Below are 13,906 nucleotides of genomic sequence, written 5' to 3'. Positions count from 1 at the left end.
AACCAAATAAGAATAAATGACAATAAAATGTATTTTGTTACGTATATGGATCATAGAATAGGTTATATATGCATGTCAGTGCATAAACAACGCCCCCAAACATGATTGTAACACTGCAGTTATTTTTATGTAAGAATGGATATAAGTTAGGTAACATGCACGATCAGAAATACCCTGTGGTACCACATTTTTCTGCACAGTCAAGGAAGTTTCATGCTCACGCGAATGATGACACCGCGCAGTTCACCCACATTGGCCACACACACACTTGTATAACCGTTTAGATAACAGTCGGCCGTGCTGAGCCGCTGTGAGCCAACCATCGGCACTGCTTCATTCACCGGCAGCTTCGTCGTAGTGATTTGCTCGCGCCTCTCACACGCCGGAGGTAGCCGTGGGTTTCCACGTGAAAGCAGCGACAACCTTATGTAAAAAGACTGGCAGCGCGAGGGACCAATAGCAGTGCGGAGCGGCGGTTAGCGTTAACGCCCTCACGGGGGCGGGCAGCACCTATTGGCTCACAGCGTTGTGAGGTAGTGATAGACGGCTCAGTGGACCAATAGGCGAAGAGCAGGGGGTGGAGCTTAGGGAGGGGCTCGAAATGAGGTCACTGCCTTCACTGGAGATTCAGGGCAGAGTCCCGGTGTATCAGTAAACCCGAACGAGGGAGAGCAGTGTGTCAGAACAGCTACGGACCGTCGGTACCAGCACGTTTGCTCCCGTCGGGACCATAAAGAGCTCTAAAACACATCTCTACTTACCGGAAACAGCGGGATCGGTAGAGGATTTCATTTGAGAGGTTGGTGGAGTTTTACTCACTATGTGTGCGAGCTATAACATTAATGTTTATTATCGGTATTGCTGTGTGATAAGGGTGTTTTATAATGCGACAGATGACGATAACATCACCGTTCATGAGCTGGGGTCTGAATGTGTAAAATACTGTGTAAGAGCATGAAAAGTGGAAGTTGCATAACTGTGTCAGTGAGACTCAATCCCGGTCAGTAGACTACAGCAGGCCACCAGCCCTGCTCACATGACAGCAGGGAGGTCAGTCCAGCGGCTGGGGGAGTTACCTCTCAGAGCTGTGACATGAATGTGACTTGCCATAAAATGACTTTACATTTACATAAGGACAGTGAATGTAGCCTATCACGCGGTTTCACCGTGTTGATATGACGTTGGAGTTATGGAACAGAGCTGTCAGAAATGAAAGTGGAGGGCTTGTCAGAGTCACATATGGTGCATTGTAGACGTGCTTTCTGGTGTCACTGTCTCAGGGTGAACTCCGACACAGCGCCTTACATAAAGAGTCCACTGCAGCAGCAGCACATGGCAGCAGCCCATATGCAGCACCGATTAGAGAATTTGCGAGATGTGAGCGATGGTTTTCCCCGAAGGGACTGTGTCATCATGCTGTGATGCTGAGTGCGTGGTCAGCTGGCTATGAGGTAAAAGTCTTACATAAAGACGACATAACCTCGTGCAAGCATTCATTCATGATTTGCTCTGACAGTATGTTTAAGCTGTCTGTGGCAGAGGTGGGGAGCGCTTAAAGTCAACTTACTATAGCACAATTTTACTTTTTGTGAAAGTCTACTTTTAATATGTGTGTTTGATGCTGGTGTGTTATAGTTACAACCCTACAGGCATTTTCATGAGATGATTGGAGATTAAATTCCTCCTGTTATTGTGAGCTTAATGTCATGTGTCTCCAAAAATATCAACTTTCAGAAATGGAAAAATCTGCCCATTTTTAGCCCCATGACACAGTGCATTGTTGCCATTATGTAAAGAGCTTTAAACATGGAGTTTCACCCTGAAACCATGACATTCCCCTCAAAACTGGGGATACAAGTTCTTACTTGACAGTGGCAGTATTTAGCACTGTTATTAAAATACTCTTTACTGGTTTATTTCTGATACCTGCTTGCATTTTACTTTTAATACTTGGTTGCTTTTACTCAAGGTGAAAGACTGAATGGTGGACGTTTTACATGTATTTGAGGCAGTTCCCAGTCAGGACAGAGATGGTGCACTGATAATAATATTACAAATAATGCATTTTATATATAGGTGCCTTGCAGAGCACTCAAGGACACCTTACAAGACACAGTTAGAAAACATGAAGCAGTGTATCCATAGGGTCTTATATCATGAGTCTCCAAAAATGTCAGCTTTCAGGAAACATGTAAAAATCTGCCTGTTTTGAGCCCCATGACACAATGCATTTTTTTGCCATTATGTAAAGAGTTTTAAACATGGAGGTTAGAGAATAGTTTCAACCTGAAAGCATGGCCGTCCCCTCAAAACTGGGGATACAAGTTTTTACCTGACAGTGGCAGTATTTAGCACTGCTGGAGTTTAAATCAAATATTATTAAAATACTCTTTACTGGTCAGTGCATTGATAATTTAATTTTCTTAAGATGCCTGATTGCATTTTACTTTAAATACTTGTTTGCTTTTTCTTAAAATGAAAGATTGAATTGGGGACTTTTTACATTTATTTGAAGTGGAGAGGTGATAATAACAAAAATAATGAATGATATTGATAGGTGCTTTTCAGAGCACTCAAGGACACCTTAGAAGACACAGTTAGAAAACAAGCACCAATGTATCCACTGATCATAAAATCACACAATTCAGTAATATACAATAAAAGTTAACAAAATGACGAGACAAAAATCATAAATATTAGGTATAAAATCATCATCATAAAGTCATCATCAGTGCAGGTGTCACCATTAAGATGAATTCAAAGTCAGTGTGCATGGTTACAGATAAAGAAACATAAAGCCAAGTCAATAAAGAAGCAATCCCAAAATCAGGTGTTGGTGATGCGAATGATTCTGAACCTTTAGGTAGTCTGGCACCATTCAGATTATCAGCCGCAAGTATGAGGTGGCAACAATCCAGCTTTGCCTTTGTGCCTGTAAAGGGAGGAGAGAGGACTGACGCATGTACGGCTGGTGTGGGTGAAGTCCTTTAGTTTCGCTTATATTTGCTGGCAGCCGAACGTGGCACGCATAGGATATAAACGTCCACGCCCATTATTGCAACAGGAGAGGAGGTGCTTGCATATGCCTTTTTTCTACTTATTGTCAGGCAAACTTTATTCAAGGGTTGGAAGGATGCTGTCAAAGCAGATCATGTTTCAGGACAGTCTAGCACTCTTAAACAAATATTTTTAAATGTGGTTTCTCAAATTGGAAAAGTTTGTGTGGACACTGATTATGTATTTTCCTCTCAATTAGTGGCTCTATGTGAAGTTCACTGACTGAACCCTGGTGGTTTAGGAACTGAATGGTAATCTTAATCTTGCCTCTGTAATGGGAAAGTTCCCTCTCGATCTAAACATTAAAGCCTCTACTCTGTTTTTAGCCTCGAGGAAAGTGGATAAAGTCCTGGGTGGTCTTGGAAGGTGCAGCACAGTGTGTAGTGTGCATCGGATCTATTATGACTGTTAAAGGTATCCCCGAAAGTAAATGTAGGTCAATGAAAGAGAAAACATCTCTGTAGAGCAACTTCAGTCATGTCTGCATGTGAAAAAACTCACAGCACTTGTTGCCCTAAGGGTTGGATATTAACCACTGTGTTTGCCTACACACAATAATCAAGATTACTGTGAACCTTCACATTAAAGTAGGGAAAATCAAAGAGCACGGCAATAGACTGATAAAACACCAGACTGCATGTTGATGGCCAGGAAACCGGTTTGCAAACCTTTCAAAGACCAGGCTAATTGTTTTTCTTTTTAAGAAGTGTACCTGTTGGGTTTTTCAGAAAGGGGGTGGGGTTGCATTTTAAGTGATGTTTTTGTGCAGATTTTTAAAATGTACTCTATTTTTAAGACCAGAAACTTTGAGAGTTGACTTTTTGGGTTGAACGGGTGGCAGCAGATCAGTTTATAGTGACTTGGGTTGGGAACCAGAAGGTCTCTGGTTCAAGTCCCTGTCCGGACCAAATATAAAATGTGGACTGGAAGCTGGAGAGGTGCCAGTTCGCCTTCTGGGCACTGCTGAGGTGCTCTTGAGCAAGGGACCGGATCTGACATGGACAGCTGAGAGTGTTCAGTTGTCACTTGGGGTGACAGTGCTCACTTTGATTTGGTTTAAAGTGTTCTGAAAGTAGAGCGTGGTAGTTACAAAATACCAGTTGGCCAACTGAACTGTCGCTTGTCACTCCCCCAGTCTGGGAGCTCTAGTGCTCTGTGTCCGTGGACCGCCTATGATAATCTAATTAAAATGTGTATTCCAGGTATTTTTATTGAACCAAAGATGAAATTACATATGTCATGTTGCAGTACCAGCGCTCATTTTGTTTTACATAGAAGAGTTTTTAAATAATAAGTTCACAGATGCAAGAAAACATAACCATGAACATGGAAACGAGACAAGACGTAGGTACATTAAATGTGCATAATGTAAATAAAGGGGGGGAAGAAAAAAAGGGGGGGAAACTAAGTCTTAATTACAGGACTTCCTTAACCCTTTCTGTTCCCCTATACATTAATATAATTAACATTTGGATTAGAGTATACAACCTTGTTGGTGTTATATGTTGTGAATGGTCATGAAAGTTTTTATTGTGGGTCCTTGAAAAGTTATGAAAAAGTTTTGAAATTTTGTCCATAAAAATGTGTAGGAACCCTGGATTAAGTAATCAAGACTGAAAATCTGATAAGGCTGTTGGTGCTAACTTTTTTTGTATTGAAATATTACACCCAGGCAAAATCATAGCTTTTAAATTTGTGTTGCAGTTGTTATGGGGTAACATAACGTCTGCTATAATAACTTTTAGTATGCAGTGTTTGACCCTATCTGACCCACTCATTCTCAACTTATGTAAATCATCATGCAAATTGAGTCCATTGTATAAGATGATGATGACACACTTTAATTAAGGAAGAGAACACATGCAACATGATACACGGTTATGACTCTGCGGCTGTTGTATAAGATGGTTTGAGATGCAGTGTTAGATAATATGATCAGAGCGCTGTGACGTGCTTATTTTTCACAACAGACAAAAGTGAAGGAATATTTTATGATGACTGAGCATAGCAACAAGTTCGAAAATAATGAGAAAGAGGAAGATAATAAGGAAATCTCTCACAGGCTCTTTTGCTGTCAGTTTAAGAGAAGTGTGTTCACCATCACAACAGTGGCTAGACCCAACAAATTGACCAAACATAGCAAACTTTAATTTCCAACCCTGATTACAAACTCTATTTTAATGATTTTAAGGCATGTCTGAATGAAGTGTTCCATCATTTTCACAATTAAAAGGTAATTTATTTTAAATTACCTCCCTTTATGTCCCCTAAGATCCAGAAAGGCCAAATGAGCAACATGTTCCCAACAGGTCAAGATTTGTTCCTTCCTTTGATGGCCCACAACGATTTTTTTGATTGCATTAAAATGACTGAAGCAGCCCAAGAGGAGTGATATATAATCTGTAATTGTGTTATGTTTCTCATCTCACCTTGTTAGCCACCTGTTACACGTTGTACCCACCTCAGTGTAGGATGTAAGCGCTTCCAATGGCATCAAGCTCCCTGCAGGATAACACAGTTTAAAATTAGGTTTGGTGGGCACATAGGAAATCCATGTTACTCTCCTCCACTTCTTTTGCTGCAGCAGCTCAACCGGATGAAAGAGATTCAGTTATGACAGTAAATAAGAGATCACAGATACTGAAGTAGCCTCAGGTAACTCTTACTGCAGACGTAGATTTGATATTTATAGGCTCTTTTCAGCTGTAGTAAACAACTTACTTTACAAAAATTATATGCTCAGTGTTAAATACTATGTTAGTGACATTCTTATTATTTTTTAAAGGATTAGTGCACCCAAAAATGAAAATTCAGCCATTATCTACTCACCCATATGCCGATGGAGGCCCTGGTGAAGTTTTAGAGTCCTCACATCTCTTGCGGAGATCGGCGGGGGGAGCGGCTAGCACACCTAATGGCAGACGGCACCCCAGACTAACGTCCAAGAACACAAAATTGAATCCACAAAGTATCTCCATACTGCTCATCCGTAGTGATCCAAGTGTCCTGATACCCCGACATAAAAATTCATAGAAATGCAATTCACAAATATGTTGCATTTGCATGCTTACGTATCATATCAATGTTTCTAATGTGATGTAGTATCTAAGATGATTTTGTCAGCTGGGGGAAGGAGGGGATGGTGGATGGTGAGTCATTTAGGATGCCTGCCAAGCTGCAGACTACCATTCGAGACCAACAAACAACAAAGCGGTTGTTTTTAGCGAGTTATTGCTGTGTTTCCTGTTGCTTTTTTGTTCCCAAATGTGGGTGCTTTTTAGGGACCGTCGTTGTGTTTCCTGCGGCTTTTAAGCCCCCAAACATGGGTGTTTTTAGGCACCCATGGCTGTTTATCCAGTGGCCTTTTAGTCCCCAAATGTGGGAGTTTTTAGAGACAATTGCTGTGTTTTCTGCAGCTTTTAAGACCCCAAATGGGGGTGTTTTTAAGTGATAATAGCTGTTTTCCAGGAGCTTTTTAGCCTCAAAACATGGATATTTTTTAGTGACCTGTGGCTGATTTTCTAGTGGCTTTTTAGTCCCCAAAAGTGGGTGTATTTAGAGACCATCGCTCTGTTTTCTGCGGCTTTTAAGCCCCCAAATGTGGGTGTTTTTTAGCGACCTCTGGCTGTTTTTCCAGTGGCTCTTTAGCCCCCAAATGTGGGTGTTTTTTAGGTACGGTCATTGTGTTGCTTGAGGCTTTTTAGCCCTCAAACATGGGTGTTTGGGTTTTTTTTTTTTTTTTGCGACTTGTGGCTGATTTCCAGAAGTTTATTATCCCTGAAATGTGGTTATTTTTCAGCGACCCGAAGCTGTTTTTCCGGCGGGGATAGTGCCACGAGAAGCAGTTGTCTTTTTTTACCAAGACATCACTGCGTTTCCTGTCGGGATAGAGGCACAAAAAGTGGTCATCTCTCTCTCTGTTCTACTCTGTTTGTATTTTTACATCAAGCATAGAGGAGAAAGTGTATCTCTGTCTATACCTGCCCTGTCTAAATTGCTAACTGAGCTTGAATATAGTCACCGTCTGTCTTAGTATCTCATCTCATCAGAGTGGACATGCTCACCCAATGCTCTCCTTTAAAGACCATGTTTAGATAGTCTTTCTCTTTATCCTGTAAATCTGCCGTCCTCACAGCTCGAGTGTCTCTCACCTTCTCTCTCTGTCTGCTGGCGTTGAGCCAACAGATTTGGCGTGATAACGAGCTAATGAGGTTGATGTCTAGCAGTTGCTGTAGTTTGTGACTGGTGTGAACTCATGGACTTTGTGAATATTGGTCACACTGGCAGTCAGCTCTTTAACTTCAGACCAGACTTTGAGTAGCAGCCCCTGTCAAATCACTTCTCAATGCAACAAAAATGTCTCCGTCAGCGGTTTGTGCAGAATGTTCAGTATGAATAGTATGTTAGTAATAACAGAAGGCTTTCTATGAAGGGGCTATTTTAATCTTATTCTGCAGAAAATAGCTTAACCCCAGCGCTGAGCTTAAGTGTTGCACTTTGCACAGAAGTCGTTGCTGAACTTATTGCTCTGCTTTGTCTTACCAAACTATAGCACCCTGCTTGTTCATTTGCTTTTTCTTTATTGCCGCGTTCATATGTTTGTCTATTGACCCAGTTTACACAGTGTACCTACATTGTGGTAGGTCAGTGATAAGCAGACTGTGAACTCATGTCTCTCCACGGTCTGACAGGGCCAAGGGTTTGGCTAATTATTAATGGAAATATTTTACTGCTCATTTTGACATAAAGTTTTGACAAAACCATCGACATTGTGCTGCATATTTCATGGGCTACTCTGTCTTCCAGATGATACAGTTCATCAGCTGCAGCTGGGGTTTCATACATGCACTGAAAGTTTCCAATTTAGTGATCAGCCTTTTAATACAAAGTCAGGAAGGCAGTGTTGGCCTGGTGCTGTCTCCTCAGCCTCCCCTCTGCATAAGGTGCTAATTTAGAGAAGAGACTTCAACTATCTATACGTTATGTAATATTTCTTGAATGACCAATTTGAGTAATGTTTGCTTCTGAGGTCCTCAATTTTTTAAAAATATATATCTTGTTTATTCAGAGCCATCCGCATTAGGCAACATAAGCTATTGCTTAGGGCACCATGGTCTCGAGAGGCCCCTTGGAAAAGCTTTTATTAAAATAAAGACGAGATAATAATGAAATAAAGATTGAACTTCCAAAACAAAACAAAAAATGACAGGATTTTTTGCCAACAATTTACCATGCAAAGTGGTAACACGTTCCAATGAGAGGACCCCCTGAACCAAAATCCTGCTCAGGGCCTCCCCAAAGTCTAAGGCCGGCCCTGCGTTAAATGCCCCTAACACATTTCAAACCAAACAGTGAAATATCACATTTGTCTCTGCTTGCTCAGTGCTTGCGAGTACAGTTTGTATAATTTCACAGTCAAACTCACAGCTTTCAACAAAGCATTAGCGGATCTGCACAACATTCAGCATCACACTGAGAAAAGCGTATGTAAAAGGTGCATGTGATGCCAAAGACTGACTCGGTTAGACTAGATAAACATATATACTTCTCCCCATAGAGCTCAGGTGAATTGAATTAAGGAGGTCATAGAGCTGTGTGCCTTTACTCAGGGTAGGAAATAGAAATGATCCATTGCAGTGCAGGGAGGACAGCATGCCAACGCTTAGGTTATCCCTGGAGAACACCCAGGGTGCAGGCTATACATGGACACTTTGTCGCTCTCGTGTGGAATTCACATGTTGCCCAGAAACAGGATTATGTGAATGATAGGATGGTCTTTTTTTTACCTGTGCTTTAAATCCCAAGTTTGACCTTAATGAACAGCTCAGACTGATGTTTGTATCACTATGTTGGGAGAAGTACCAAAGTACCTCCCATAGAAACAGTCATACAAGCCTTGGTTACATTACATCTCTATGGTATAATTAACATAATTATATATCATTATGGGCATCATGAAGCAGCACATACTTTACTCAGCAATCTGATCTTGCATTTCAGAAAATGTAACTCTCAATATTGTTCTTGCCAGATAGATTTTACTTAACAAATTCTCTCACAAATCAGTCAGTCAGTCTCTCGATTGCCTCCGTTGTTAGTTTGTTGTAAACCAAAATTAGTAATACACAGTTGTTGATTGTGGGGTTTTTGAACTGCATTCCCTATGATGTAAAGTACTGCCACTGCCATAAATTCTTTTCTGTAGATCTGAGTCTCCTCTTCTGATCGTGGTTCCCAGTTTTCCTTGTGTCAGTTCCAAATACGTCACTATTTATGCTCCCGAATATGTACCACGTGTCTCTTCCTGCAACCATAGGAAATTTCCTCGGAAAGATCTACTCAACACTGGGTAATTTCAACAGACAGTTACGCATCCCTCTCTGTCATTCTGTAAGAAATCTGGTATTTATATAGCGTCATTGTCTGTGATGATGCTGGTTTTGCACACAGCAGTATTAAAAACTGTGCTTGCTGTTTTACACGTCTACTTGAAGCCACAGAATGCAGAGCTAAATTCCACACTGTCGGCCAGGAACCTCTGATGGCATTCAGATCAATGCTGTCTACTGTTTTATGTGTCCCAGGGTGGATGGTCCTTTTGAAAAGGTTGGAGGGCTCAGATGGGGCAGACTCACTGTTCTTGAAGGCCACGCTGTCTGTACAAGGGAGCGTTTTTACTGTACATCAGAGAAGCACCTGCAGGGCTCTGCAGAGGTCAGGGGTCAAACCCTGCTGTGTGCTCTGATACCACACCAGACAAAAGACACCTTTCTGAAGGACTGGTGAAACATTGATTCATGTCTCGTAAAAACTTTTGAACTGTTTGCATGCTTGTGTGGGCATATGAAAATACATGAGTGAGTCCTCGTGTTGAAGAACCATGCGAGTGTTTTTGCATGTTTTGACTAATGCCATTCTTTGGACATAATACTTTGCATAATGCTTACCATTTCCAAAAGCAAATTACTTTTATATTGGATTCCTGTTCTATAGGCGACCACTGATTTCAGTTCATGTCAGTGTGGTATTAAAATGCTCTTTCAGAGACTTGTTGAAACTTACTTGGCAAAGGTAATTTGTTTGAGTTTTTTCACTTGGGCGCTGATTAACTCGGGTAATTATCTGTTGCAGTCATAAGATTCCACTATGTGTCTACTCAGTTATTTGTTTTCTAAATATTTAAATATGCGTAACTTGCTATGGAAAAGCATTCATTTATTTCTAACATGTGTAATCTTCTTCTCTCCACAGATAAAGCTCGTCCTCTCTCATTCTCTCCAGCGACACCCTTGTTAAAATGGGTTGATAGCGTTCTTTCATCATCCAATTACAACTAACCTGGTTCAAGCCCAGGACAGCACTCCTCCTGATGTCGGAAGATTCAGACTCCAAGCCGTATCGCTTCTCGGTGCTGGAGGACCAGGATGGAGCCTCGTGCAGCTCCATGCCAAGGGGGGCCTCAGGGTGCAGCTCCATGGCACAGCTGCACCGGATGGGTGGCTACAGCCAAGGTGGGCCTGACTTAGGCCTCCCCTCAGAGGGCAGCGACAGCAGCGGTCAGGACCCTCCCACCTCGCCGCATAAGCATCGCAAGAATGCCCGCTCCCGATCGCTCCCTGAGGAGGACGTGGAGATGAAGAGCAGCGGGTCCAGCGGGAGTGGAACTGAATCACATGGCAATGAAAGCCATGGCAACGAGAGCCATGGCAACGAGAGCAACGGCCATGAGTCAATGGGCAGCTCCAATGGCACCAGTAAGGACTCTGCACTGCTGGAATCTTCTGAGAGCAACAAGAGGTCAGTGGTGGCTGTGGGAATAATGAAGCCTTGATGTGTACTGTGATTTTGCAGAAAAGGAGAATGAGACTAGAGTCGGGACCCACTGTTGGCGGGATAGCACCTACATGTATACTGTAAGACTTTTACTCTTAGGTTACTAACAGTAAAGGCTCACTTAGGAAAGCTGTCTTGTGAGCTGAGTATTGCCGTTGTTGTGGTTAAACAGCTGCATGTAAAATGACGTTTGCTGATTCAGTCAGACAAATCAAAGTTTATTTATATAGCACATATAAAAACACCTGCAGCTGACTAAAGTGCTGTACAAATTAACAGAGCGACACACAAACATACAGCAGTATAACATGTACACAAATATAAAACAGAATGACACCAGTGAGAACAATTACATAAGCGAGAAGATTATAGAATACTAAAATATTGTATATCTTTGATAATATTTGTCTTAAAAGTGCGAATGGAGGGGGAGCATTTAATTGAGAGTTGAAGGCTATTCCCGAGCTTTGGAGCAGCTGCTTCAAAGGCACGACCCCCCTTACCCACCAGCCTCGACAGATAAAAGACATTCTTCTGAGGATCTAAGAGGTCGGGAGTTGGAGTAGGGGCAGAGAAGTTCAGCAGTTTACTGGGGTGCCAGCCCATGTATGGCTTAAAATCAATCCTGTATTTGATATGTAGCCAGTGCAGGGACACTTAAGTATACAAGCAGTATGAAGCATTAAATACTCAGGGATATATGCATCGATTGTGCTGCGATGTATTTACCGTTAACTTAGTTTATACTGACTATGTTTACATGCACAAAATACTCTGGGTTTTGCCCTTATTATAAAAATGGCAGTATTCCTACTACTATGAAAATGAATATTCCACTAATACTCCTGTTTACAAGTAGCCGTGCATACTCCATTTAACGTGCCCTAGCATGTCGTTGATCATGTCAAAATATGGAAAAGTGAAACAGCTGGAGCCGCTTGTGCCAGTTTATTTCTTTGCATGAAAATAGGATTGGTGTTTCAAGATTTGTGCATATCCAAACCTGCTGATATTACCAACTGAGATGCATAGTCCAAATGTGCTGTATGAATGTCCAAAGAATGCTCCTAAAACCCCAAATAAAATTGGCATATCCCACATCTTAATCGTAAAATGCTTCATTCAGAAAATGACCTGATTTAGAACATCTAAACAGACTCTGCTGTTTACAAGACCAGTATCAAATTAGAGTATTGTCATCTTCACATTTTAAGCCAGGTATCCACCACCAGTAGGTCAGCAGAAAGATAGAAGCCAAACAAGAAAGACAAATTATATGTGTCACAGCTAATAATTCACGCTTGACTCCACTCCTCTTCCTTTTGCCCATTAACTTTGACATACAGACTGACGTCCTTGAAGCATAAATAAAAGATGAAAAATCATGTCCGCTTTGGCTTCCGCCACCACAGTCTGGACATAATGAATGCGACTACCAGCATTGGATGTGTTTGTCAGCCTTGACTAATGTCAGGAGATGAGTGAGCCAAGGCTTCGGTGACGGCCATCCAGGAAGCTTGTTTGAAACATAAGTGAACCTGCTTCATCTTTTCCTCTGACCATGAGAGGTTCCTGCAAAACTACGAAAGGAGGAGACTGATTTAAATGATAGGTTTTATATCAGTGACAGCTGAGCACATCATATGAGTGACATTTAAACCCAGAGGTGACAAAGAAGAAGTAAACTGTGCTGAAGTGAAACGTGTCAGTCTGTAGATGCAGCATATGAGCTCTATTACAGAGGTGGGCATTTAATTGGATCATAATGATAGAAAATTCTGCCTGAATGTGACCAGTGTGGCCAAAAATATCCTCAGACACAATGCAGTCTGCCCACGGGTGAACAGAGCGGGTGCTGACCAGTGGAAAAAATACATTGACTGTTGCACCCAGTCGGGAGACTGGATTGATGTCATCAGAGAGGCAGGCTTTCACTCAGTGCCAGATGGGTTGTGTCATGCTCTCCAACTCCTTGTTATTGCTATGGCAATGCAATGTTTGTCTCTGTTTGTGACTGGGCGGGACGAGCAGGGTGCATGTTTTCATGTTCTCCTTGGCTCACTTTCAGTTGTGTCTCGCCTACCAAACATTTTGAGTCCTTTTTTTTTTCACCACTCCCTCTTCCTGCCTGTATCGTACAGCGATGTCAGACAGGCACGGTCTTGTCCTTACTTTTTTTCTCTACTTCCCTGCTTGATTCACCCTTGAATTGAACTTCTAACCTTTTGTGCCAATTTTTTTTATGTAAACCACTCCCTCAACACCAGATTTTGCTCTGTATCGCTACAAATTCACACTAAGATACTGAGTATGTTTGATTCTGTTTAATTTCTTTTTATTAGGCCACCATGTGGAGTTTTGTTGACATTGGCGGCTTCGGTGGACCCAAGCCATAGATAGCATCTGCTAAAAGTACCATTTCCTCTCGTCACAAAGATCCTGCTTCACCCATCTGTAGCCCTCAGCTGTGCACTTGTGTGAGAGTGTTAAAACAACACAGGCTAATGTAGCTCTTAAAGAAACAGTCCTGCATTTTTGACAAGTGTTTGATTGCCATGACAGTCACATGAGAAGAATAACATCAAACTTTTTTTTTCTGGAGTGGCTAAGTCACAGCCTGGACCTCAGAGTGGTCACATACAGCTTGAGAGAGCTACACAGAGTCAGCAAAATCTGAACACGACACTGTACAGATGTGCCTTTATAAACCAATAATAACTCAGTGTATCTGGTCGAAATAGATCCCTGGTTGTAGTTAAAGAGGCTATTAGTGAATATTGTGTCTATACTAAATCATTTAAGCTGGTTATTTTTAGCAACATATGTCTGAAAGGTGAGTCGGTGTCTCTTGAGACCTGCTCATTTTAGTGTATCGGTGCACTGATAAGCTTGGAGGCTAATACAGGGGGCACATACACACAAACCTAAGCTGCACTCTGCGGCAAAGACTTCCAATACAGAACGTATAGTTAACCAAATTGAGTACATTACACCTGCTTGCCAAGCTCAGTGTGAA

The 13,906-nt window shown here is 41.8% G+C and overlaps 1 protein-coding gene across 5 annotated transcripts in view; it reads left to right on the top strand.

The window, feature by feature from the left end:
- The first annotated feature begins 646 nt into the window (after positions 1-646).
- The window catches only part of per2 (period circadian clock 2), a 37,414-nt gene continuing 24,154 nt past the window's right edge, over positions 647-13,906 (top strand). For all 5 annotated transcript variants that reach the window (XM_050032434.1, XM_050032437.1, XM_050032436.1 and 2 more), the window contains exons 1-2: positions 647-799; positions 10,309-10,854. In XM_050032434.1, coding sequence (XP_049888391.1) covers positions 10,427-10,854 — 428 coding nt within the window. In that variant the 5' untranslated portion in view covers positions 647-799; positions 10,309-10,426. The remainder of the gene's footprint in view (positions 800-10,308; positions 10,855-13,906) is intronic.

The sequence above is a fragment of the Epinephelus moara genome, chromosome 21 (assembly GCF_006386435.1).
Source record: "Epinephelus moara isolate mb chromosome 21, YSFRI_EMoa_1.0, whole genome shotgun sequence".
Taxonomy (NCBI): Eukaryota; Metazoa; Chordata; class Actinopteri; order Perciformes; family Serranidae; genus Epinephelus; species Epinephelus moara.
The sequence above is the reverse complement of the archived record's forward strand: the minus strand, read 5'-3'. Positions and strand labels throughout refer to the sequence as shown.